This window comes from Anomaloglossus baeobatrachus, assembly GCF_048569485.1.
Source record: "Anomaloglossus baeobatrachus isolate aAnoBae1 chromosome 1 unlocalized genomic scaffold, aAnoBae1.hap1 SUPER_1_unloc_1, whole genome shotgun sequence".
Taxonomy (NCBI): Eukaryota; Metazoa; Chordata; class Amphibia; order Anura; family Aromobatidae; genus Anomaloglossus; species Anomaloglossus baeobatrachus.
In genome coordinates this window covers 1,045,275-1,070,528 of record NW_027441774.1, presented here as the reverse complement: position 1 = coordinate 1,070,528, position 25,254 = coordinate 1,045,275, and the positions used below count along the sequence as shown (strand labels likewise).

The following is a 25,254-nucleotide window of genomic DNA, read 5'->3' as shown; positions in this document are numbered from 1 at the left end:
CAACATTTTACATGGTGATGCAACGTTTTGCTTTAAAAGCTGCGATATGATAAAAGCTAAGAAAAAGAGTATTTTTAATTGGGCTCAAATCCATTAATTAATGTGCACCATTTTGAAGACATTGATGAAAAACAGCAGCAAGACCTGAGTTCAGAAATAATATAATCTCTGGTTTAGGATTTCTATAGACTTCTCCACAAATCCTAATCCTAGAGGCCATGACTAGCATGCTGGGATTGAAAGTACCGTATTTTTCGGACCATAAGACGCACTTTTTCCCCCCCAAATGTTGGAGGAAAGTGGGGGGTGCGTCTTATGGTCTGAATATAGGGCTGCGGCCGGGAATGAGGGTGCTGCGTTGGAGTGGGTCATCGGCGGCATGACCAGGCTGTGGCATTGCCTGCCGTGACCACGTGGGCCCGCTCATTACATATGCACGCCCATCATCCCGTCCATCATCTCTCAGTGCTGAAGCCAGCTCTGACAGGTGGGCGGGGTGTACGCATAATTAACAGCCTGCCGTGATCACCCCTGGCAACTACAGCCTGGAGTGATCATGTGCAGCTGTATTCACTGCCCCCCGCGCATCATCAGCGCGGGGGGCAGTGAATAAGTACGGTACCTTACATTCACCAGGCACCGTTCTCCTGCAGCACCGCAATCTCCTCCTGTCTGCCGGCCAGCTGATCTGTGTAGCGAGCGGTGAGCACAGAGATGACGTCATACCTGTGCGCGCTCTCCACACACATTAGCCAGCAGACAGGAGGACATCGCGATTCCGCAGGGAAACGGTTCCACACAGGTCAGCGCCGGGGGCAGTGAATCAGTATACTCACCCGTCACCATTCCCCTGCCGCACCGCAATCTCCTCCTGTCTGCCGGCCAGCAGATCTGTGTAGCGAGCGGTGAGCACAGCGATGACGTCATCGCTGTGTGCGCCGCTAGTCACGCAGGTCAGCTGACTGACAGACAGTAGGACGAGCGATGCTGCAGGGAACAGTGACGGCTCCACACAGGTCAGCAGTGCTGCTGCCGTCGCCACAGACGGGGAGGAGCGATGATGCATGGAGCGAGGAAAGGTTAGTATAGACGTTTATTTTTTTGTGTAATACAGGATACATGCCATATAGCAGGATGGGGCCATATAGCAGCATGGATGGGGGTATATAGCAGGATGGGGTACATATACAAGGCAGGAGGATCATTACCAGGATGGGGTACCTTAGCAGAGAATTTGGGAACATTACCCCCATAACAGTGTCAGCAGCAGATCCTCGCCCCATAGTGTGTCATGACCACATTTTTTGCTTAAAATTTTATTTTCCTCTTCTAAAACCAAGGTGCATCTTATGGTCCGGTGCGTCTTATAGTCCGAAAACTACGGTAGGTAGACATCATAATCCACTTCTGTCTTTGACTTTAGACTCCTGCAGAGCTTCCTCCAACGGCAGTCTGGTAGATTCCAATTATTGAAGAAATTGTCCCCATCAGACCAACCAGCCATGTTGGAGAGCATTGTTACGGTTGCTGCGAGCACTGGAGACTATGTCCAGATTTCTTGCTACTGCACATGTGCGAGCGCTGGAGACTAAGTCTTATCTTGGAGCCATTGCACATGTGCGGGTGACATCATCGCTGACACGAGGTCACATGTCTCTGACACCTTCTATGCCGATTGGTCGCTGGTCATGTGCTTGTGATGCCTTGCTCGGTGATAGGCCAGCATGACATCACTCCTGTCGTTCTGGCAGCGGATTGGCTCTGGTGTCCTCCATCTTGGATGAGGCACAGAGTCTATATAAGACTGTCACGCTCCCCGGGTCCCCTGCTCTGCTCCCCGGCTCACCTGCCACGCTCCCCGGCTTCCCTGCGTCGCTCCCCGGTTCCTCTGTCCGGCGTCCGCCACTCCCCGGTCTCCAGCCTCCATTGCCTGCGGTTCCCAGGCGTCCTGGTCCCCGCTCCCGGCGCCCGTCGGCTACTCAGCCCCAGCCCGGCTCTCCTGCTTCCTCCTCACCGCTCCCTGCCCTGGCTTCTGGCACCCGGGCCTCGCGCATGCGCATTAGGGCGCGCGCGCGGTCATTGACCCTTTCTAAAAGGGCCAGCGTCCACTGACAGGAAATTGAGCACACAGGTACAGGGTATAAAGGGGGTTAGTGTCCAAGTGGGCGGGGCCTGTTCTTCGTGTTTCCCAAGCTAGGAGTCAGGTCTCCTTGTGTTCCTGTGATATACTCACCTCTCTCTCTTCCAGAGCCGATCCTGCCTCGCCATCCGGTCCTGCCGATTCCCGAACCCCGAACGCTGACTATCTGCCATCCCGTCAGTCCGTACCATCTCAGATCCCTGTGGTGACCCGTCCTCTTGCTCCATCGGTTCCGGACTCCGCCTGACAACATCTCGGCTTCCGAACCTGAGCTCCGTCACCCGGACTACCATCAGTGACTCCGTGGTCCCAGGGACTTCTCCATTCTACTCTTGTGCACGGACTGTCCTGCTACCCGTAGTGCTCCAGCTACCGGACCCCTTACCTTCATCAAGGAGTTCGGCCCAGTGGATCCACCTCCTGGGTCTGCCCGTCCACCTGGCCCTAACAAAGACCCTGACACACGCCGCATGGCGCTCAGTCCTCTTGGTTCATGCATAAGAGTAGACGCTCTGTGCGTGTTCCTCTAGGCATTCCTCTGTCTATGTGTCTATGCTAGGTGAGCGCTACCGGCAGGGTAGTGTTCTTATACCTTACAGCTTCGGCTGCTGTCCGTATCCTTACCTCTTAGGGGAGCGGACATAGGCAGGTGCCTGAGGCACATGGTCTGGCTGGGCCTTGTGGTTCGACTCGTAGGTGGACGTTGCCGCTAGGGTAACGTTCCTTATACTGCGTCTGGCAGTTGTTCGTATCCTCGCACACTAGGGTGCAAACAGAGGTAGGAGCTTTGTGCGGCTTACGCTGCTGTTCGTCTCTTTTGCACCACTAGAAGAGCGGACCTAGGCAGGTGCCATATCTAGTGGTTCGTGTCCTCGCACACTAGTGGAGCGAACGCAGGTAGGAGCTTTGTGCGGCTTACGCTGCTGTTCGTCTCTTTTGCACCACTAGAAGAGCGGACCTAGGTAGGTGCCATTTCGCACACATTGCCTTTGTCTCTGTGATTATTAACAGAGATCATTCCACACACCCTCCAAGTAAGGGAGGAATTGCTTTACTTACTTATATCCTTCTGTGAGTTAACAGAGGTATTGCACTCTGCCATAGTCTGCAGCAGAGTCCTTGCACGGTGGACCCTGACTGTCTGATACTCCTTTAAGTTATTATCAGACAGCCCCCCGTAACATTAGGACTGAGCCAAGGGTCTGGCAGTTATGGCAGAATATCAGCAGTTACACCGTTACATACAAGTACTTGAGTCACGGCTCAAGAGTATAGAGGATAAACCTCAGACCATGGTGACATCTGCACATGATCCTCGACTTGCTCTGCCAAACAGATATTCTGGGGATGCCAGATCATATCGTGGTTTCATTAGTCAGTGTCAGATACACCTAGAGGTCAACTCTTCTCGCTTCTCTACGGAGAGGTCCAGAGTAGGCTTTATCATCTCCTTACTTCAGGACAAAGCCTTAGAATGGGCGACTCCCCTATGGGAGCGCTCTGATGTGGTTACTCTGAGACATCAAGACTTTCTTGATGCTCTTAAGGCGGTATTCATGGGTCCGCAGGTTACCCATGATGCAGCCCTGAGACTGTTAGATCTATCTCAGGGTTCGTTATCCACTAGTTCTTATGCCATTGCTTTTAGAACTCTGGTGGCAGAACTAGATTGGCCAGAGAAGGTGTTGATTCCTATCTTCTGGAGAGGGTTGGCAGGCTATGTCAAGGATGCTCTTGCTACTCGTGAGGTCCCTGCTTCTCTGGAGGACTTGATCACAGTAGCAACGAGGATCGATGTACGCCATAAGGAACGTAGACTCGAGGTCTCTTCCTCACGCCCTAAGCATCGGGCTATTCCAGTTGTTGAGGGTCCACTACCATTTTTTTCAGCATCTGAAACATCTCCCACTCCTATGGAGTTAGGTCATACGTCTTCTAGACTACGCAAGTCTGGTCCTCCTATTTGTTACGTATGTCGTCAGGCTGGGCACTATGCCAACAAGTGTCCTAGTCGTCAGGGAAACTCCCTGGCCTAGTAACCATTAGAGGGGGGTTACTAGAGACGTCTTCTGAACCTTCTAAGTCAAATAGACATGGACTAGATGTCTGACCAATCTTATCATGTTAAAAAGACTGCACCCAATATATATGAGCACACACACAGAGAAACAAGGGCAATGCAGTCAAGGGTCACTAAAGGACCACTAGATCAAAAAACAATGTACCAACCTTTGCAAAAATATCAAAATTTATTAAATTTAAGTATATAGCAAAAGGAGTAGTATTACATGCACATTAAAAGAATCGTGAACACTGATCAGGCTTACAGTAGAATCACAGATGAAGCAGATCACCAGACCATATGGGGAGTGCAGATAAATTCATATTATCAGAAACAAAGAGTTCCTCAGAGTAATAAATGCAAAGGACAAAGTTACCCATTTATACATATATATAACTCATATGCAAATCAAAATGTCTGATAGTAAATTCCCTTTTCCCATCCGCCGAGGAGAAAGAGAAAGCTCTTTCGATATTATCACATGATATACACGAGCCACAGGGGAAACATCCCCATTTAGGTTTCCCAATATTAAAGGGAAGGGTGTCCCGATGGACAAAGTGGCTGTGTACCAGCATATCTTGCAGGTTTTTACCTCTCCTTGCTGTCATGAGAGGATGGTCAGGGAGGGCTTTGGCTAATGTTGGTTCAGTTTTAAGTATCGACCAGTGCTTGTCCAAGATGCGTCTTATACCCCCCCACTGGTTACTGAAGGTGGAAATAAACCGAATCGGTCCAAAGGACGATTCGGTCTTATACGATGTAGATAGTAATTTATCTCTGGAGGCGGCCTTGGCTCTGGAATAACCTTGCTTGATACTACGTGCACTATACCCCCTATTCTTGAAGTGCTGGGAAAGGTCACTTCCGGGAGCGCCCGATGACGCGGCCTCTGATCGGAGTCCCGCCTCACGCGCGGCCAATGGCTGTCTAGCGGCCCTGGCAGCGGGATATTTAAAGATGCCTCTTAGCCTTACTCACACCACTTCACGGCCCCCCGAAGAAGTCATCGAAACGTGCGCGTCGGGGCACGTTTTCCTCGGTCCCGGCTACCTATGGGTGAGTGCGCTGATGGGAATGGTCTCCAGCTATATGGTATTTCTTTCGTAGCTGGCCCTCCCCTCTAATGATTTTTTGCCCCTCGGAGTGATGAATAATGAAAGGTCACTATGTTTGTTACCTTATATATGTGCCGCAATGCCCTTTTGATTTGCATATGAGTTATATATATGTATAAATGGGTAACTTTGTCCTTTGCATTTATTACTCTGAGGAACTCTTTGTTTCTGATAATATGAATTTATCTGCACTCCCCATATGGTCTGGTGATCTGCTTCATCTGTGATTCTACTGTAAGCCTGATCAGTGTTCACGATTCTTTTAATGTGCATGTAATACTACTCCTTTTGCTATATACTTAAATTTAATAAATTTTGATATTTTTGCAAAGGTTGGTACATTGTTTTTTGATCTAGTGGTCCTTTAGTGACCCTTGACTGCATTGCCCTTGTTTCTCTGTGTGTGAACCTTCTAAGTGTTGTATCCCAGGTCAGCTCTCGTTATCTGAGAATACATGGCCTATTATGGCTTTTGTGGATTCCGGAGCTGACGGGACTTTTGTGTCCTCAGGATTTGTAAAGGGACACAATATTCCCTCTATCATGTTAGAGGCGCCTATTCCTGTCCGTGTTGTTAATGGAACTATGTTGTCTGACTCCATTACATTGAGGACAGTTCCCTTGCGCCTTTCCCTGTCTCAGGGTCACATAGAGGAGATTTCTTTTCTTGTTTTGCCTGAGGGTATAGACGACGTCCTTCTGGGTCTCCCATGGCTTCGGACTCATGCTCCTCACATTGACTGGGAGTCTGACAGCATTATTAGTTGGGGTTCGAAATGTCAGTCCCGATGTCTTCCCTTACCACCTAAGGTCATTGCAGTTGCATCTACTGATCTCTCTCCCATACCTACACCCTATCTGGATTTCGCTGACGTGTTCTCCAAACAGGGTGCTGAGGTTCTTCCACCCCATAGGCCGTATGACTGTGCCATAGACCTTATCCCAGGTTCGGTTCCACCTAAAGGCAGGGTTTACCCCCTGTCGATACCTGAGTCGGAGGCCATGTCGACCTATATAAGAGAGAGTTTAGAGAAGGGGTTCATTCGTAAGTCTGTCTCTCCCGCGGGAGCTGGGTTTTTCTTTGTTCGGAAGAAAGAGGGTGATTTGCGTCCCTGCATAGATTACAGGGGTCTCAACGCAATCACAATAAAGAACAAATACCCATTACCTTTAATTTCGGAGCTCTTTGACAGACTGAGAGGAGCTCAAGTTTTTACGAAGTTGGATCTGCGGGGTGCGTATAACTTGGTACGAATTCGAAAGGGTGACGAATGGAAGACCGCTTTTAACACCCGAGACGGTCACTATGAATACCTCGTCATGCCTTTTGGGTTATGTAATGCACCCGCAGTATTTCAGGACTTCGTAAACGATGTGTTCAGGGATTTACTGTTATCCTCAGTAGTGGTGTATCTGGACGACATCCTGATTTTTTCTCCTGATCTGGAGACTCATCGTCAGGATGTCGTTCGTGTCCTTTCCCGTTTAAGGGAGCACTCATTGTTTGCTAAACTCGAGAAATGTGTATTCGAGCAGTCCTCATTGCCTTTTTTGGGTTACATTATCTCACAAGAGGGCCTGGCTATGGATCCTGCGAAGCTCTCTGCTGTCCTGCAATGGTCCGAACCTCATTCCTTGAAGGCGGTGCAACGCTTCTTAGGATTCATAAATTATTACAGGCAGTTCATACCCCATTTTTCTACTTTGGTGGCCCCTTTGGTGGCCTTGACTAAGAAAGGTGCTAATCCCAAAGCCTGGTCTACTGAGACATCTCAGGCTTTTGAGGCAGTAAAAAGACACTTTTCAACTGCACCCGTTCTTCAAAGACCCGATGAGAGTAAGCCCTTCCTCTTAGAGGTTGATGCCTCTTCAGTGGGTGCTGGTGCAGTCTTGTATCAAAAGAACGGTGCAGGTAGAAAAAGGCCGTGTTTCTTCTTTGCGAAAACCTTTTCACCGGCAGAGAGAAACTATACCATTGGGGATAGGGAACTGCTCGCCTTGAGATTAGCCTTGGAGGAGTGGCATCACTTGCTGGAAGGAGCGAAACATCCTTTCCAGGTCTATACAGACCATAAGAATCTGACGTACTTACAAACCGCTCAGCGTCTGAATCCTCGCCAAGCCCGCTGGTCCTTGTTTTTCTCCCGCTTTCACTTCTCCATCAACTATCTGTCTGGGAGTAAGAATAACAAGGCAGACGCCCTGTCTCGCTCTATGCTTTCTACCCAGGAAGAGATTGACGAACCTCGTCTTATCCTTCCCTCCAGGGTTTTTCATACGCTCTCCCCTGTGACGTTAGACCAAATCCCACCGGGCAAGACCTTTGTTCCGCCTGATCGACAGAATGATATACTGTCATGGGCCCACACCTCAAAGGTGGGTGGGCATTTTGGTATTAGGCGGACACGAGAGTTACTGGAGAGGTGGTATTGGTGGCCACACTTAGCCAGCCACGTCAAGAGATATGTCGTTTCCTGCTACTCGTGTGCTCGCAACCGTCCATTACGGCAGAGACCGGCTGGGCTCTTGCATCCTTTACCAGTGCCAGGTAGACCATGGGAGGTGGTAGGCATGGACTTTGTGGGTGATCTTCCATGTTCACAGGGACATAGATTTGTGTGGGTCATTACGGACCATTTCTCCCGGATGGTTCATCTCGTACCGTTATCGAGAATCCCATCTTCCAGGGTACTAGCCAAACTATTCCTCAAGCATGTCTTTAGGCTTCACGGGATGCCAGATCGTATCATTTGTGATAGAGGCCCGCAATTTACTTCCCGTTTCTGGCGAGATCTTTGTAGCCTTCTGCAAATTGAGTTGAATCTCTCTTCGGCATACCATCCAGAGACCAATGGTTTGGTTGAACGTACCAATCAATCTATGATTATATACCTTCGACACTTTGTTGCTGAGAACCACGATAACTGGTCCTCCCTCCTACCCTGGGCAGAATTTGCCCTTAACAATTCGCTGTCTGAGGCCACTGGGCAGACACCGTTCGTACTCAATAATGGGCAACACCCTAGGGTACCGGTACCGTTTCCCGCTGCTGCACCTCCTCCTCTTGTGGCCGACTGGGCAACTAATGCCAGAGAGGTTTGGGATCGGACTCAAGAGTCGATCCAAGCAGCTAAGGACCGTATGAAGACGGTGTCCGATCGGTTTCGTCGCCCGGCTCCTGTCTTTTCTCCAGGGGACTTTGTGTGGCTCTCTGCAAAACAAGTGAGACTTAGAGTGAGCTCTGTCAAATTTGCTCCTCGCTTCCTGGGTCCTTATGAGGTTCTTCGACAGGTAAATCCTGTAGTCTACCAATTGAAGTTACCCGTCCATCTTAGGATTCATGACAAATTCCATGTCTCACTGCTAAAGCCGGCTATTTTACCTCACGCTAGTGAAGTGCACTCTCCTGCCTCTGATTCCTCTCGCTCTAGCTATGAGGTACGAGCCATAGTTGGTTCTAAGATGGTTAGAGGGCGCAGGTTCTTCTTGATAGATTGGGAGGGTTACGGCCCGGAACATCGCTCTTGGGAGCCTGAGGAGGCTGTCCATGCTCCCGACTTAGTTGCCGATTACCTGCGTCGCCGGGAGGGGGGCCCTTGAGGGGGAGGTACTGTTACGGTTGCTGCGAGCACTGGAGACTATGTCCAGATTTCTTGCTACTGCACATGTGCGAGCGCTGGAGACTAAGTCCAGATTTCTTGCTACTGCACATGTGCGAGCGCCGGAGACTAAGTCCTATCTTGGAGCCATTGCACATGTGCGGGTGACATCATCGCTGACACGAGGTCACATGTCTCTGACACCTTCTATGCCAATTGGTCGCTGGTCATGTGCTTGTGATGCCTTGCTCGGTGATAGGCCAGCATGACATCACTCCTGTCGTTCTGGCAGCGGATTGGCTCTGGTGTCCTCCATCTTGGATGAGGCACAGAGTCTATATAAGACCCTGACACACGCCGCATGGCGCTCAGTCCTCTTGGTTCATGCATAAGAGTAGACGCTCTGTGCGCGTTCCTCTAGGCATTCCTCTGTCTATGCTAGGTGAGCGCTACCGGCAGGGTAGCGTTCTTATACCTTACAGCTTCGGCTGCTGTCCGTATCCTTACCTCTTAGGGGAGCGGACATAGGCAGGTGCCTGAGGCACATGGTCTGGCTGGGCCTTGTGGTTCGACTCGTAGGTGGACGTTGCCGCTAGGGTAACGTTCCTTATACTGCGTCTGGCAGTTGTTCGTATCCTCGCACACTAGGGGAGCGAACAGAGGTAGGAGCTTTGTGCGGCTTACGCTGCTGTTCGTCTCTTTTGCACCACTAGAAGAGCGGACCTAGGCAGGTGCCATATCTAGTGGTTCGTGTCCTCGCACACTAGTGGAGCGAACGCAGGTAGGAGCTTTGTGCGGCTTACGCTGCTGTTCGTCTCTTTTGCACCACTAGAAGAGCGGACCTAGGTAGGTGCCATTTCGCACACATTGCCTTTGTCTCTGTGATTATTAACAGAGATCATTCCACACACCCTCCAAGTAAGGGAGGAATTGCTTTACTTACTTATTATATCCTTCTGTGAGTTAACAGAGGTATTGCACTCTGCCATAGTCTGCAGCAGAGTCTTTGCACGGTGGACCCTGACTGTCTGATACTCCTTTAAGTTATTATCAGACAGCCCCCCGTAACAAGCATCCCCCCCATAGAAAACCGGGTGGCATCCAGTGAACAGCATTAACTAGATCAGAGAAACAGCTCATAATGCTCAAAAGTTCTGATCTCATCTGGAACTTAAGTTCTCCTCGGCTCCTTGGAGGATCGTCCCTGAAAAACAAAAGAACTGTCAAAAGAAAGGCAACCAGTAGTCCTCCAACTGACTGGGACGCAAAATAAAAAGAATATGAAATATTGTAGAATTAAAGGGGTTATGTCACAAAATACATTCATCACCTATCCAAAGGATAATCATTGGGGGTACAACTTCTGGGACTCCCACGCAAATAAAGCAGTAGCCCACATGCATGATCACCACTCCATGCACTTCTATGGGACTAAAGAGGTGACAACCATCTGACGGAAGTGAACCTATCTTACTAGACCGAACTTGCCAATTTTGCTGTTATCAGTCAACCATCTGATGTGTATGACGGTTTATTGAGGCTATGAGTCGGACAGGTTCAAATTAAACATCTAAAAGGTACCGTCACACATAACGAGATCGCTAGCAAGATCGCAGCTGAGTCACGGTTTCTGTGACGCAGTAGCGATCCCGTTAGAGATCTTGTTATGTGTGACACCTACCAGCGATCAGGCCTCTGCTGTGAGATCTCTAGTCGTTGCCGAATGGTCCAGGCCATTTTCTTCAAAGACGATATCCTGCTGGGCAGGACCCATCGCTATGTTTGACACTATAGCTGGGTTTACACACTGCAACATCGCAAAGGACATCGCTGTAACGTCACCGGTTTCGTGACGTAACAGCGACCTCCCTAAGTCTCTGTTGAGTCGCTGGTGAGCTGTCAAACAGGCAAACCTGGCCAACAACGCAACAGCGATCCGGACCTGCAGAGCGACCTAGCTGGCTGTTGGGGACGTTGATAAGCAGCTTTTTGAAAGAGAAGTTGCTAACAAAGTCGCTGCAAAGTCTTTCACACACTGAAACTTTCTAGCGATGCATGCTGCACAGCGGGAAACAAAGGACCTAGGAATGGTCCTGAACGATTTGTAGCGATCAGCAACTTCACAGCAGGGGCCAGGTCGCTGATGTGTTTCACACACTGCAACATCGCAAACGACATCGCTATTGCGTCACAAAACCGGTGACGTTACAGCGATGTCGTTTGAGATGTTGCAGTGTGTAAACCCAGCTTAAGTGACAGGGTCACAGTGACTGCTGAGATCTTATACAGGTCGCTACTGCGACCTGTATTGTTCCTGCATCGCTGGTAAGGTCTGACTGTGTGACATCTCACCAGCGACCTCCCAGCAACTTACTAGCGATCTCTATCAGGTCGTATCGTTTTCGGGAACGCAAATAAGTCGTTGTGTGTGACTGGGCCTTTAGGGGTGCTTCACACACAGCGAGCTCACTGCCGACATCGCTGCTGAGTCACGCTTTTTGTGACGCAGCAGTTACCTCATTAGCGATCTCGCTGTGTGTGACAATGAGCAGCGATCTGGCCCCTGCTGCGAGATCGCTGCTTGTTACACACAGCCCTGGTTCGTTTTCTGCAAAGGCGCTCTCCCGCTGTGACACACAGATCGCTGTGTGTGACAGCGAGAGAGAGACAAATGAAGCGAGCAGGGAGCAGGAGCCGGCGTCTGACAGCTGAGGTAAGCTGTATCCAAGATAAACATCGGGTAACCAAGGTGGTTACCCGATATTTACCTTAGTTACTAGCCTCTGCAGCTCTCACGCTGCCTGTGCTGCCGGCTCCGGCTTTCTGCACATGTAGCTGCTGTACACATCGGGTTAATTAACCCGATGTGTACAGCAGCCAGGAGAGCAAGGAGCCAGCGCTAAGCAGTGTGCGCGGCTCCCTGCTCTCTGCACATGTAGCTGCATTTACACATCGGGTTAATTAACCCGATGTGTACTGTAGCTAGGAGAGCAAGGAGCCAGTGCTCAGTGTGCGCGGCTCCCTGCTCCCTGCACACACAGCTAAGCGGTGTGCGCTGGTAACTAATGTAAACATCGGGTAACCATACCCGATGTTTACCTTAGTTACCAGTGTCCGCAGCTTCCAGACGCCGGCTCCGTGCAAGCGCAGCGTCGCTTGCACGTCGCTGCTGGCTGGGGGCTGTTCACTGGTCGCTGGTGAGATCTGCCTGTTTGACAGCTCACCAGCGACCATGTAGCGATGCAGCAGCGATCCTGACCAGGTCAGATCGCTGGTCGGATCGCTGCTGCATCGCTAAGTGTGAAGGTACCCTTACACTTGCACTAGGGGGAGATAAGCCGCTGCTAGAGATATCTTGCTTTAGTGTCTGCATTGAAAGCACAATCAGTCAAGATAAACCGTTCATGTGAATTGGAGAGAGATAGCTGTGGGCAGATAAGCTCACTGAAGGATCCACTGTTAACTCATTCTGAGGTTAACTGTAAGGCTATGTGCGCACGTTGCGTAAATACATGCAGTTACGCTGCGCTTTACAGCGCAGCGTAACTGCATGCGTCCTGCGTCCCCTTCACAGTCTATGGAGATTGTGCAGGGGCCGTGCGCACGTGGCGTTTAAGAGCGCAGCGCTTCGGCTACTGCCGAAGCGCTGCGTAAAAAGAAGTGACATGTCACTTCTTTCCTGCGCTTTGCCGGCAGCTCCTGCTCTGTCTATGGCAGGAGCTGCAGGCAGAGCGCATGGAATCGTCGCTCACTACGGACATTTCTGCAGCGATCTAAAGCGCACATGTGCTCTTCAGATCGCTGCAGAAATTTCTGCAGTGACTGTACGCAACGTGCGCACATAGCCTAAGGCCTCATTCAAATGTATGTGTGGCACGTACGCGTTTTATACGCTTTGTTTCACGGAAACAACACATACCCATTATAATCTATCATTACAGAGAGGGGGGAGCCAGCACTACCTATGAATGGCATGCAACAAATAAAAAGTGTAAAATTCACAAATTCATTCCTACTGTACTATAATGCAAAATGAGAGTTTTAGCAAACAGTTGATCAATAATTTAAGCCACCCCTGCCACGTCACGGCAAATCTAAATAGGGAGGTCCTACTCTATATTATATAATTTGCCATTGTGCCATACGGCCTCCGAAATATTTTAATAAGCAGAACCATATAAAAGCAACACATACCTGTGACATCTCAGAACCGCTCCCATGTTGCAAAAACAGATAACTGCGAATAAAGGCAGTCCAGATGCCAGCATATGCAGCAAGGCCACACACACACCAGCACAATGTCAAAACTGGCCCTCACAGTGTGTCTGACCAGCAGCCATGGATAAAGGCGGAGCAGGCCCAAGTAAATGGTGCTTAATTAATGATGCCTGTGGAACAGGGTGAGGTAGTTCAATGTGAACAAGCTCCAACATTAGTTTTGATAGTAGCAGAAGGAAATTGCAAAAATTCTCATTTTGCATTATAGTACAGTAGGAATGAATTTGTAAATTTTACATTTTATTTGTTGCATGCCATTCACAGGCAGTGCTGGCTCCCTCATCTTTGTAATGATTTACTGGTCTGGAGCTGACCCCCACCAGGCCGTGCATGCCCAGTGTGGTTTGCAAATTCCTAAAACTAATGTTGGAGTCTGTTCACATTGAACTACCTCACCCTGTTCTACAGGCATGATTAATTAAGCACCATTTACTTGGGCCTGCTCCGCCTTTATCCATGGCTGCTGGTCAGACACTGTGAGGGCCAGTTTTGACATTGTGCTGGTGTGTGTGGCCTTGCTGCATATACTGGCACCTGGACTGCCTTTATTCGCAGTTATCTGTTTTTGCAACATGGGAGCGGTTCTGAGATGTCACAGGTATATGTGTTGCTTTTATATGGTTCTGCTTATTAAAATATTTAGGAGGCCGTATGGCACAATGGTAAATTATATAATATAGAGTTGGACCCCCCTATTGTGATTTATGTTTAATCTCTTTTTTTATTGAAAAATTAAGGTTGGTTACAATAAGCAGGGCTGCAGACCAAGGCAAACCCCCAAATAGAGACAAAACAAAAAAACAAACAAGGATGCAATGAAACATGAAAGGCTTTGCAAGGTTGTAGCCATATACAGTTTGTTACAATAAAGAACATTTAAGAACATTTATATCAATCTGTCTTGAACCATTATAAAAGTATAAAATCCATAAACTATACCATAAACAGCAAAGATTTACCATTCATACCATAGAGGCACATAATGGTCAGTCGAAGGAAAAGAAATAAAGAGGGAAGTAGACAAAGTGAATAATGACGGGGAAAAGGATCATGGGGAAGGGCAAGAAAGGGCTGGGAATAACTAGCAGGAAAAATCTAGGTAGAGTCTCAACTCACCCCAAAGAGGGACCTGAAGTCCGGAGAATCCAAAAAAATGACCCAGGGACTCCAGATCTTAATACATTTTTCAGTAGCGTCCTGAATTTCAGCAGTGAGACCCTCCATTCTGTAAAGGGAGGCCATCTCCTCAAGCCACTCATCCAAGGCGGGGGCACGGGTGGACCTCCAGTGTCTGGGGATCACGGCTCGGGCAGCCGCTAGGCAAAACCGCAATAGTCCCATTTTCTGAGATTTAACAGACCCCGGTAGGATAGATAAGAGAGCGATTTGTGGAGAACCAGAGAGGGCCTCCCCACTAATGCTATTGTATGCCGAGAAGACCCCACTCCAAAAAGGCTTAATGAGGCTACAGCTCCACCATATATGCAACATATCCCCCCTCTCGTGATTACACCGCCAACATCTGTCTGACACTGAAGGGAAGATTGTGTGTAGGGCATGAGGGCAGCGGTACCAGCGGGTGAGAATTTTATAACCCTTTTCCTGGACCGAACAAGCCCTAGAAAATTTGTGAGTGAAAAGAAAAGCAGTACTCCATTCCTCAACCCGGATAGTCACGCCCAAGTCTCTACTCCATCCCCCCACAAATTTGAGCTCGTCCACATCCCCCTTCTGGATCAAAAGGTTATAGATAAGGGACAGGGTATGTCCCGGAGCATCTTCCAAAAGAAAGAGCTTTTCAAACGAGGAGGGGGGGAGGGCAGCATAAAGTGCCTCCCGGCCTGATCCAGGGAAAAAAGACCTGATCTGGAAGTATTCAAACCAGGGTATGGCCCCTCCCAAGGCAGAGAGCAAGTCGTATGTGGGCAATGGGGATCCCTGAAGTATGTGAAAGAAGCGCACGTCCCCGCTCCTCCTCCGGCACAGGAAAACATCGGCCAACTGCCGGGGCAAAATCTGGGTTTGAAAAGATAGGGGAGAGGGGACCGTGCTCCCTGGACAGACGACCCCTTTTGGTTTCTAAATCCCACGTCCTCAATGTCGCCCTCAAGAGATCAGCCTCAGAGAGAGGCTGGCCCCTGGAGCCCGAGCTAATCCAAGGGAGGTAACGCAAGGGGATCTCGTGGTCCATTTCTTTTAGGCTTACCCACTGCTTTGTGGCCCCATGATATTGCCAATCTAGTAATCGCATCAGTAGAGCCGCTTTATGATAGAGTTTAAGGTTGGGCAATCCAGCTTCCCCCTGGCTTTTAAGTCTGCAAAAGGTAGTGAAGCCTATCCTCGGGCGCTTACCTCCCCACATGAAGCGCGTGATAACTGACTGCAGGCTGGAGAAAAAAACTGCAGGAGGAACCAAGGGGACCGTCTGGAACAAGAACAAAAAGCGAGGCAAAACGTCCATTTTGATAACATTTATTCGTCCAAACCAGGATAGTCTTTTACTATTGTATGAGGTAAGATCCTTTCTTGTCCTGTTGAGAAGGGGAAGGTAGTTAAGCTGATATAGTTTTGAGAGATCCATGGGGACTGTTATCCCTAGGTAAGTAATGGCGGAGTCCTGCCACTTGAAGGGGAAATTTTTCTTGATATGATCCACCTCAGCATCAGGGAGAGATATGTTTAATGCCTCGGATTTGGAGTAATTGACCTTAAAGTTGCTGAGGTGACTGAATTTTTCAAACTCTTGAATAAGTGAGGGGAAGGAAAGGCGAGGCTGTGAAATGAACAGAAGTAGATCATCTGCGTAAAGAGCTGCCTTGCATTCCCCACCCCCCACCCCTATCCCGTGGATACTGGAATTGTTTCTGATGGCCACGGCAAGGTGTTCCATAACCAGGACATAAAGTAGGGGGGAAAGGGGGCACCCCTGACGTGTACCATTATGTATTGCAATTGGTGATGAGAGAAACCCATTGACTTTGACCCTGGCAGAGGGATTCCTATAAAGGGAAGAGACCCTTTCAATGATTTTGTCTCCCAGTCCCACCTGCCGCAGAAAGGCCATCACAAACTCCCAGCTGACTCTATCAAAGGCCTTCTCTGCATCAATGGATCCCTATTGAGATTTGCCGTGATGGGGCAGGGGCGGCTCAAATTATTCATCAATTGCTTGCTAAAAATCTCATTTTGCATTATAGTACAGTAGGAATGAATTTGTGAATTTTACGCTTTTTATTTGTTGCATGCCATTCAAAGGGAGTGCTGGCTCCCCCCTCTCTGTAACATTATAATCTATGGTGTTATTCTCATGTCCGTGGTTTGACACGGATTGTGTGTCCATGTAAAACCCATAGAGACGTCGTTTTTTTGTACGGTATTACGGATGAAAAAGGTCAATACAAGTCTGTGGGTCCGTGAAAAACACGATGAGCACAGAGAGGACATCGATGTACAATCCATACGCTTTACATATTTAACATTGCAACGTATAGCAGAAGCTTTGTGATTTATTTCTTTAGCCATCCGTGAAAAAATTTGATTTTTTTTTGGTACTCACCATAAAATCTGTTTTTCATAGGCTTCATTGCAGGACACAGAAACCTGGGATAGTTTGCTGCCACCTGGAGGTGTACATAGATATTACATAAAACTAAAAGTTAGCTTCTCCCCAGCAGACTATACCTTGATCTGCAGGAATCGGCCTCCTCAGTTTAGTAAGAAAGCACTAGAAGTAAGAATAAGAAACCTAAGAAGAATAACTCAAATATATATCACTGGCAAAAATGGATGAGACCTGTGTAACCCAATGAAGACTATTAGAAACATAGTTTACGGTTTGTAACAAAAATCTGATTTTCTCAGTCGCTTCATTGGGGGACACAAAATCCCTAGACATTCAAAAGCGGTCCCTGGGGTGTGAGAAGGCACATACAGTATAAGCAACAATTCTGTTAACATCACAGAACTTACTAGTGTAGTTCAAATTGAAGGCTCATTAACTGCTACCTGTAAAATTTTCCAGCCCAAGCCACACCAGTCAGAGCAAAGATATGGACCCTTTAGAATTTAGAAAACTATATACAGATGCCCAGGTAGCAGCCTTACAGAGCTGAAAGACCGAAGCCAACCGCATTAGTGGAGTGTGCCCTGATGTTGAAAGGAGGAACCCTGTCCTTCAACTTGTACGCCTGAATGACGTTCGCTTTAATCCAGAACAAATAAGGAATCGGACCACAGTGGCAGACAACTAATATCGTACAGGCCTAACCACATCCAGACTGTGTAATCTTTTCAATGGATGAAGTGGAAAAGGACAACATGAAGGTAAAGGCCCCTTTACACACTGCAACATCGCTAGCGATATCGCTGTAACGTCACCGGTTTTGTGACGTAATAGCGACCTCCCCAGCGACATTGCAGTGTGTGACACGCATCAGCGACCTGGCCCCGGCTGTGAGGTCGCTGATCGCTACAAGTCGTTCAGGACCATTCTTTGGTACTTTGTTTCCCGCTGCGCAGCATGTATCGGTGTGTTTGTCACCGTTATAACTACATCGTTAGCGACCCAGCCCATAGGTGTGCTAGCGTTCCCTTTCCAGCGAGGTCGTTCTGCAGGTCCGTAACGCTGCTGCGTCGTTGGACAGATCTGCCTGTTTGACAGCTCACCAGCGACTGTTAGAGGCTTTCCAGCGATCCTGGCCAGGTCGAGTTCGCTGGTGGGATCACTAGAAAGTCTCAGTGTGTAAAGGGGCCTTAACACAATGCTATCATTAAGGTGGAAGGCATAAACCTTAGGAAGGAAAGTCAGAATCGGACTTAACATCACCTTGTACTGATGAACAACGAGATAAGGAGCAGGCAAGGAAGGGGTGCCAATTCAGATACCCTTCTAATAAAGGTGATGGCTATAAAAACACCACATTCTGCGATAGTAAAAGAGCTGGGATCTCCCTGAGAGTATTGAAAGGGAAACCCTGAAGACCCTCTAGAACTAGGTTAAGGGTGGCCGATAAGAAACCTGATAAGCACTAGTCTCTGGAAAAAAGTTCTGACATGCGGTTCTGCAGCCAAATTCCTCTGGGGGAAAAAAAGAGCAGAGGAGGAAAACTGGCCTTTGAGAGAATTAAGCACCTGGTCTGCCTCCAGTCCAGACTGCAAAAAAGAAAGTAGGCACAGTAAAGAAAAAAAAAAAGACAAAAGACAATGGGGAAATTGACTTCTTCCTAGCCCTGATCATGGTCTGGATCACTGGGGCTCTTAAAGCCCAAACCTCCTCAGAATCGAGGCTTCAACAGCAATACTGTTAAAGCAAGCAGTTGTAAATTCTAGAAATAAAATGGACCCAGAGATAACAGGTCGGGCAGATCGGAATGGGCCACAGAGAATCACCTAATAGACTGATGTTGTCTGAATACCAAACCCTCATGTGCCAGTTCGGAGCCACCAGGATCATGGGAGCCTCTTCTCCCCTGATCTTGCAGAGAGGTCTGGGAAGAAGAGGAATAGGTGGGAACAGATAAGCTTGAAATAACTGGGACCAAGGAATTGCCAACGCATCAACAAAAACCACCTGTGGGCCCCCAGCTTTCATGACAAATGCTGATACTCTGTGGTTTAATCTGGAAACCATCAGATCGACGTCCAGAGTGCACCAGTGAAGGTCTGACCACTACTATGTGAAGGGTCCATTCCCGTGGGTCTACTTTCTACCTCCCAATACGCCTCCCAATTGTCTACCCCGGCAACGTAAACTGCTGAAATCAGCGGAACTCTGTCATCTACCTACCTTTGAATCCTCGACATCTCCAACATGACTTCTTGCTCCCCTCTGATGATTGATAAATGCTACCACCGAGGAGTTGTCTGATTGGATTCTGACTAACAGCCTCCTAAGTAGGTGTTGTCAGGAGAGTCCAATGGATTGTTCTGATATCCAGAACATTGATCGGAGAAGTCTCTCCTGATCATCCCAAATTCCTTGTGCCGAAAACCGTCAAAACACTGCCCCCCCAACTGGAGAGGCTGGCATCCATGGACAATATCTGCCACTGGTTGGGCGGAAACAGTGCCCCTGGGACAGCGAAGAGGGGGTTAAATCATCACCTAAGGGACCTGCGGTATTGAAGTGAAAGGCAAGAGGCCGATCCAAGGGCTGTAAGGACCTGTCCCAAAGTGATAGAACTGTGCTCTATAATGGCCTTGAATGGAACTGACCAAAGGGAACCGCTTCAAAAGCCGCCATAATCTGACCCAACACTCTCATGCAAAACTGGAGAGGGTAGTTCCCCAAGCGTCTCACAACCCGAATAGAAAACTGCAGAATCACTCTTTTCTTCTGGAAGAAAAAACAATCCCTGAATCGTGTTGAAGGTCATCCCCGGAAAGCAGAGAAGCTGAGCAGCAACTAGCATGGATTTTGTTTGGTTGACAATCCATTTGAATTGGTCCACAGTGTGTAAACTTATCTCCAGGTTGGCTGGGATCCTTGACCAGAATGTCATCTTGATAGGTTATTACCACTTTTCCCCGGAGCAGAAAAGCACCATAATTGGCGCCAAGACCTTCGTACACCCAAAAGGTAGAGCCCTGAATTGATCATGATCCCAGCCTATCGCAAACCGCAGGTAACACTGATGAACTGGGACTATCGGCACATGTAAGTGTCCAGAATGTCTACTGATGACAGAAACAAGCCGACCGCTATGGATGCGATGACTGAAAGGAGGGACTCCTTTCTTTAGATAACGGATCTCTGCTGGTTTGATTACTGGGACAGAAGCAACAGCTGTAATTAGACAACCAAATCACTCATCCTTCCCACCTGATAAGGATAAAACACCAACTCCACACTAGAGCTAGAGTCTGATTGCTCCACAGACAATAATCTATGCAGGGAAGGAGAAGCTGCAAGTCACTCTCAGTGATGGCAATCTGGAGGCAGAGGATACTGGAGGGTGTTTAGTGTACCGTCTCATTAAACGACGTACCAGCGATTCCGACCACAATATGACCTGGTCAGGATTTATGGTGCGTCGCTACATGGTCGCTGGTGAGCTGTCAATCAGGCAGATCTCACCAGTAACCAGTCCGCAGCGACTCGTGGAAACGATGCTGCGCTTGGTAACCAAGGTAAATATAGGGTAACTAAGCAAAATGCTTTGCTTGGTTACCCGATATTTACACTGGTTACCAGCGCACACCGCTTAGCGCTGGCTCCCTGCACTCGTGGCCAGGGTACACATCGGGTTACTAAGCAAAGCGCTTCGCTTAGTTACCCGATGTGTACTCTGGCTACGTGTGCAGGGAGCAGGGAGCCAGCACTGGCAGCCTGAGAGCGGCATACGCTAGTAACCAAGATAAATATCGGGTAACTAAGCAAAGCACTTCGCTTGGTTACCTGAAGTGTACCTTGGTTACCAGCGTCCGCAGCTTCCAGACGTCGATTCCCTGCTCCCTGCACATTCAGATTGTTGCTCTCTCGCTGTCAAATACAGCGATGTGTGCTTCACAGCGGGAGAGCAACGAGCAAAAAATTAACCAGCACTGTGTGTAACGATCAGCGATCTCACAGCAGGGGCCAGGTCACTGCTTAGTGTCACACACAGTGAGATCGCTAATGAGGTCACTGATGCGTCACAAAAAACGTGACTCAGCAGCGATCTCAGCAGCGATCTCGCTATGTGAGAAGTACCCCTTAGAGCACATCCAAGGTCTTTGATATTGATAAGCAGTCACAGGAGAGTCTGACTCATTGCAAGAGTTACAAATCCCAAAATAGAGACCTAGTCCACTACATTCGGGTGTCCGTCTGCATAAAACGTATATGTGTAAAAATGGCACAAAACAGAGCACACGCTAACACAGTGCGCTCCATTACAGTAAATGGCCCTGCCGGGCGCATGCGTCCGGAACACGCTTTGCAGAGTGGGGGGAGGTGGCAAAGGTCACAGGCAAACAATCCACAGCAGTAACAAGGGTACTGAACAGCCCAGTTAGTTGAGTCACAGTCTGAGTGAGTTCATGAGCCAATGCGGGGAGGCACATTTGCTTCTGATACCACTGAGGTCCCCAAAGCAAAAGTCTGAAAGCAGGGAGGAGTACAGGCAGAACAATAAGGTACAGATTGCCCAGAAGAAAACGTATTACTACAGCCCGCACAAGAATAATAGGTGACTACTGCTGACTAGCCTTCAGGAGGGGCGCGATCTTCCCTGGCCTCAGACATCGTGCTGACAGAATGAGAGAGCCAGAGCCACGTAGGAATGCTACTGGGGAAACAATATCAGCCATCAAAAACTAAAAACTTGCATTACCTTAAAAACAGTTATTTTATTAGTGCCAAAAAGCTAATGTTATCAACAGAAAATGGAGGGATCAGACTACCTAACATCAGGGGGTACAATTTGGCCTGTATCTTAAGACATGTAGTCGATTGGATTAGACGAACAAGTAGGTATTCTGACTGGGATATAGAGGCAGAATTTTGTAAACCTTGGGACCTGAGTTCAATCCTACATACCTCCATTCCAAATTTGCCGCCCAACATTAAACACTCACTGATTTGTAGAGACACAGTGATGACTTGGAAGGCGGTTAGGAAAAAGTTCGGGTTAGCCTGGAACATCTCCAAATTCCTTAATATATGGGCTTGTCCTGACTTTCCACAGGGAAGGGAAAATTATCTCTTTAAATAATGGAGGGAAAAAGGGATTGGAACTCTAAAAAACCTGATGCATGATACAGAACGGAGATGGATGACGTGTGAGGAGTTGAGAGCAAAGTATGACTTGCGCCCATTCCAGACTCTCCAGTTTGAACAGGTGAAACAAGGGATAATGAAGAAACTATACAACATAAATAACGAATATGAGGCAAATTAGATGGATGCGATCATATTAAGGGACATCCATGCCACAAATATATCAAGTCTTTATGGAAATATGAGAGAAGTGTTAGTCCCTAACATATCAGGAAGAATGTTGGAAGGGTGGGCAAAGCAGTTGGGAGATCAAGAAGTGGAGGCGAAGATTTTGAATGGTTGGATGGTGATGAGAAAGAAGATTGTGAATGAGAACTTAAGAGATACCCAATTCAGGATCATACATAGAGCTATCTATGGATTTAATATACTGAATGCAAGACATCCAGATAAGATGATGAGTTGTCCAAATTGTGGTACGGAAAAAACAGATCTATATCATGGGATATGGCAGTGCGAAAGGATTGAAAGATTTTGGAAACAAGTCCAAGGGGTAGTGAGGAAAATCTGGAATAGAAATGTAGAGTTAGATCCAATGGTCTGGTTATTTCACTATCAGCATCGGGAGGAGGGCGAGAAAGGGGGAGACAAGTTACCGAATCTTTTCCATGATATAGGAATGATAAGTAAAAGGGCTATTCTTCAGAAGTGGCTGGTGAAGGAAATACCAACAAAAAAGAACTTGTTAATCAATTGAAAAAAACGCTCATGTTGGAGAAGGTGATGGTGGAGAGGTGTAAAGAAAGGATGACAGCAGAATTTTTCAGTAAATGGAGAAAGTTCATAAGCGTTATATGTAGAGATGAGCGAACCGGTCCCGGTTCGGCTCGAGGTCGGTTCGCCGAACGGAGGTCCCGTTCGAGTTCGGCTCGTCGAACGTTCGACGAACCGAACTCGAACTGCATAGGAAACAATGGCAGGCAATCACAAACACAGAAAAACACCTAGAAAACACCCTCAAAGGTGTCCAAAAGGTGACAAATGACTCACAACACAACACAAACATATGGGAAAGTGACAAGGACATATACTCATGCGAAAACAAAACAGCTGGACAAGGAAAAAGAGGAGGACACACAGATATAGGCATGGCACGCCCTTCTACAATCATGTAAAACACCGCAAGGTGACTCCAAGCGTAGTCTCCCTTTTTTTCCAAAAATTGGGCCCCACACACACCCACCCATTCAGTGGCAGCAGTTGTGCCCCAGTTGTACAATTCACAGCTAGATTTGCATCAAGCACATTCAAAAATACGCCATTCTTATCCGTCCCCAGGATGACACCGGGGTAGGTAGATAAAGTCTTTGCTGAACCATGACTTGTTCATCTTGGCTTCTTTTAAAAACAATGTAAGCAAGGGTTACTCCAAGCGGAGTCTCCCTTTTTTCCAAAAATTGTGCCCCACACACACCCACCCATTCAGTGGCAGCACTTGTGCCCTAGTTGTACACTTCACAGCTAGATTTGCATCAAGCACATTCCAAAATACGCCATAATTAACCGTCCCCAGGATGACACCAGGGTAGGTAGCAAAGTCTTTCCTGATCCCAGCTCTGTTCATCTTGGCTTCTTTTAAAAACAATGTAAGCAAGGGTTACTCCAAGCGGAGTCTCCCTTTTTTCCAAAAATTGGGCCACACAGACACCCACCCCATCAGTGGCAGCACTTGGGCCCTAGTTGCAAACAGGATGTTTAGATTTGCATCAAGCACATTCAAAAATACGCCATTCTTATCCGTCCCCAGGATGACACCGGGGTAGGTAGCAAAGTCTTTCCTGATCCCAGCTCTGTTCATCTTGGCTTCTTTTAAAAACACAGCAAGCAAGGGTTACTCCAAGCGGAGTCTCCCTTTTTTCCAAAAATTGTGCCCCCCACACACACCCACCCATTCAGTGGCAGCACTTGTGCCCTAGTTGTACACTTCACAGCTAGATTTGCATCAAGCACATTCCAAAATACGCCATAATTAACCGTCCCCAGGATGACACCAGGGTAGGTAGCAAAGTCTTTCCTGATCCCAGCTCTGTTCATCTTGGCTTCTTTTAAAAACACAGCAAGCAAGGGTTACTCCAAGCGGAGTCTCCCTTTTTTCCAAAAATTGTGCCCCACACACACCCACCCATTCAGTGGCAGCACTTGTGCCCTAGTTGTACACTTCACAGCTAGATTTGCATCAAGCACATTCAAAAATACGCCATAATTAACCGTCCCCAGCATGACACCGGGGTAGGTAGATAAAGTCTTTGCTGAACCATGACTTGTTCATCTTGGCTTCTTTTAAAAACAATGTAAGCAAGGGTTACTCCAAGCGGAGTCTCCCTTTTTTCCAAAAATTGTGCCCCACACACACCCACCCATTCAGTGGCAGCACTTGTGCCCTAGTTGTACACTTCACAAGCATTTACTCTCCCCAGGATGACACAGGGGTTGTAAATTCCTTCTGGATCCATGACTTGTTCATTTTGATGAACGTCAGTCTGTCCACATTGTCACTGTACAGACGCGTGCGCTTATCTGTCAGCACACACCCAGCAGCACTGAAGACACGTTCAGAGACAACACTGGCAGCTGGACACGACAAAATCTCCAAGGCGTAAGTTGAGAGCTCTGGCCATTTTTCTAGGTTTGAAGCTGTGAGGTAAATCCGGAGATATGACGATAAATCATGACATTCAAGTCATGTCAGGAAGCCCTCTCCTGGTGTCACTACCCCCTTCCCTTCACACAACTGGTTTAGCAACAAATCCATGGCCATGTCCTGTGATATGGAAATTAGGTGGCTTTAGGACAATGGACACAGGATGACTCCCTGCCGTCACCCTGTAGTAGGAGCTGCTAGCTAGTTAGCAAGGCTATGGAAATAGCCAGACAGAACGACTCCAGTAAAAAATGGTTCATATCTCGCAAGCCATATTTCCGATAAATATGGCAACCATAAAAATGGTGTCTCCGCATGTGGACGATGCCGGCACCCCCTTTTTATGGGAACAGGACATTGGGAAATGCCCCAGGCGTGATATCAGCCAATGGGGAACTGGCAGACAGGTCATGAGTCCCCTCGTTCTGTAGCTAAATTCATAACTGTCACAATGAGAGCATTGGCGTCTGCCTACGACGCTCCCAGGCAAAGTTATAGCCAAAATCCCCTTTGCTGGATAATTCTGATCCATGCAGGGGGAGTGGCAGTGCTTCCCTGTGAGGTCACTAAGGTAGGAGGGGACCTGGATCTGCCCAGGTTGATAACCCTACTTCGGCCATTTTCCAGTGTTCTTCTGCTCGGGGGCCTGGTTGGGAAA

At 48.1% G+C, this 25,254-nt stretch overlaps 1 protein-coding gene across 1 annotated transcript in view; it reads right to left on the bottom strand.

The window, feature by feature from the left end:
* Nucleotides 1-1,417: 1,417 nt before the first annotated feature.
* LOC142258668 (peroxisomal membrane protein 11C-like) overlaps nucleotides 1,418-25,254 on the bottom strand; it is a 144,499-nt gene continuing 120,662 nt past the window's right edge. The window contains exons 6-7 of the mRNA XM_075331291.1: nucleotides 9,989-10,123; nucleotides 1,418-1,510 (exon numbers count right to left, since the gene is read on the bottom strand). Of these exons, the coding sequence (XP_075187406.1) occupies nucleotides 1,420-1,510; nucleotides 9,989-10,123 (226 nt within the window). The 3' untranslated portion in view covers nucleotides 1,418-1,419. The remainder of the gene's footprint in view (nucleotides 1,511-9,988; nucleotides 10,124-25,254) is intronic.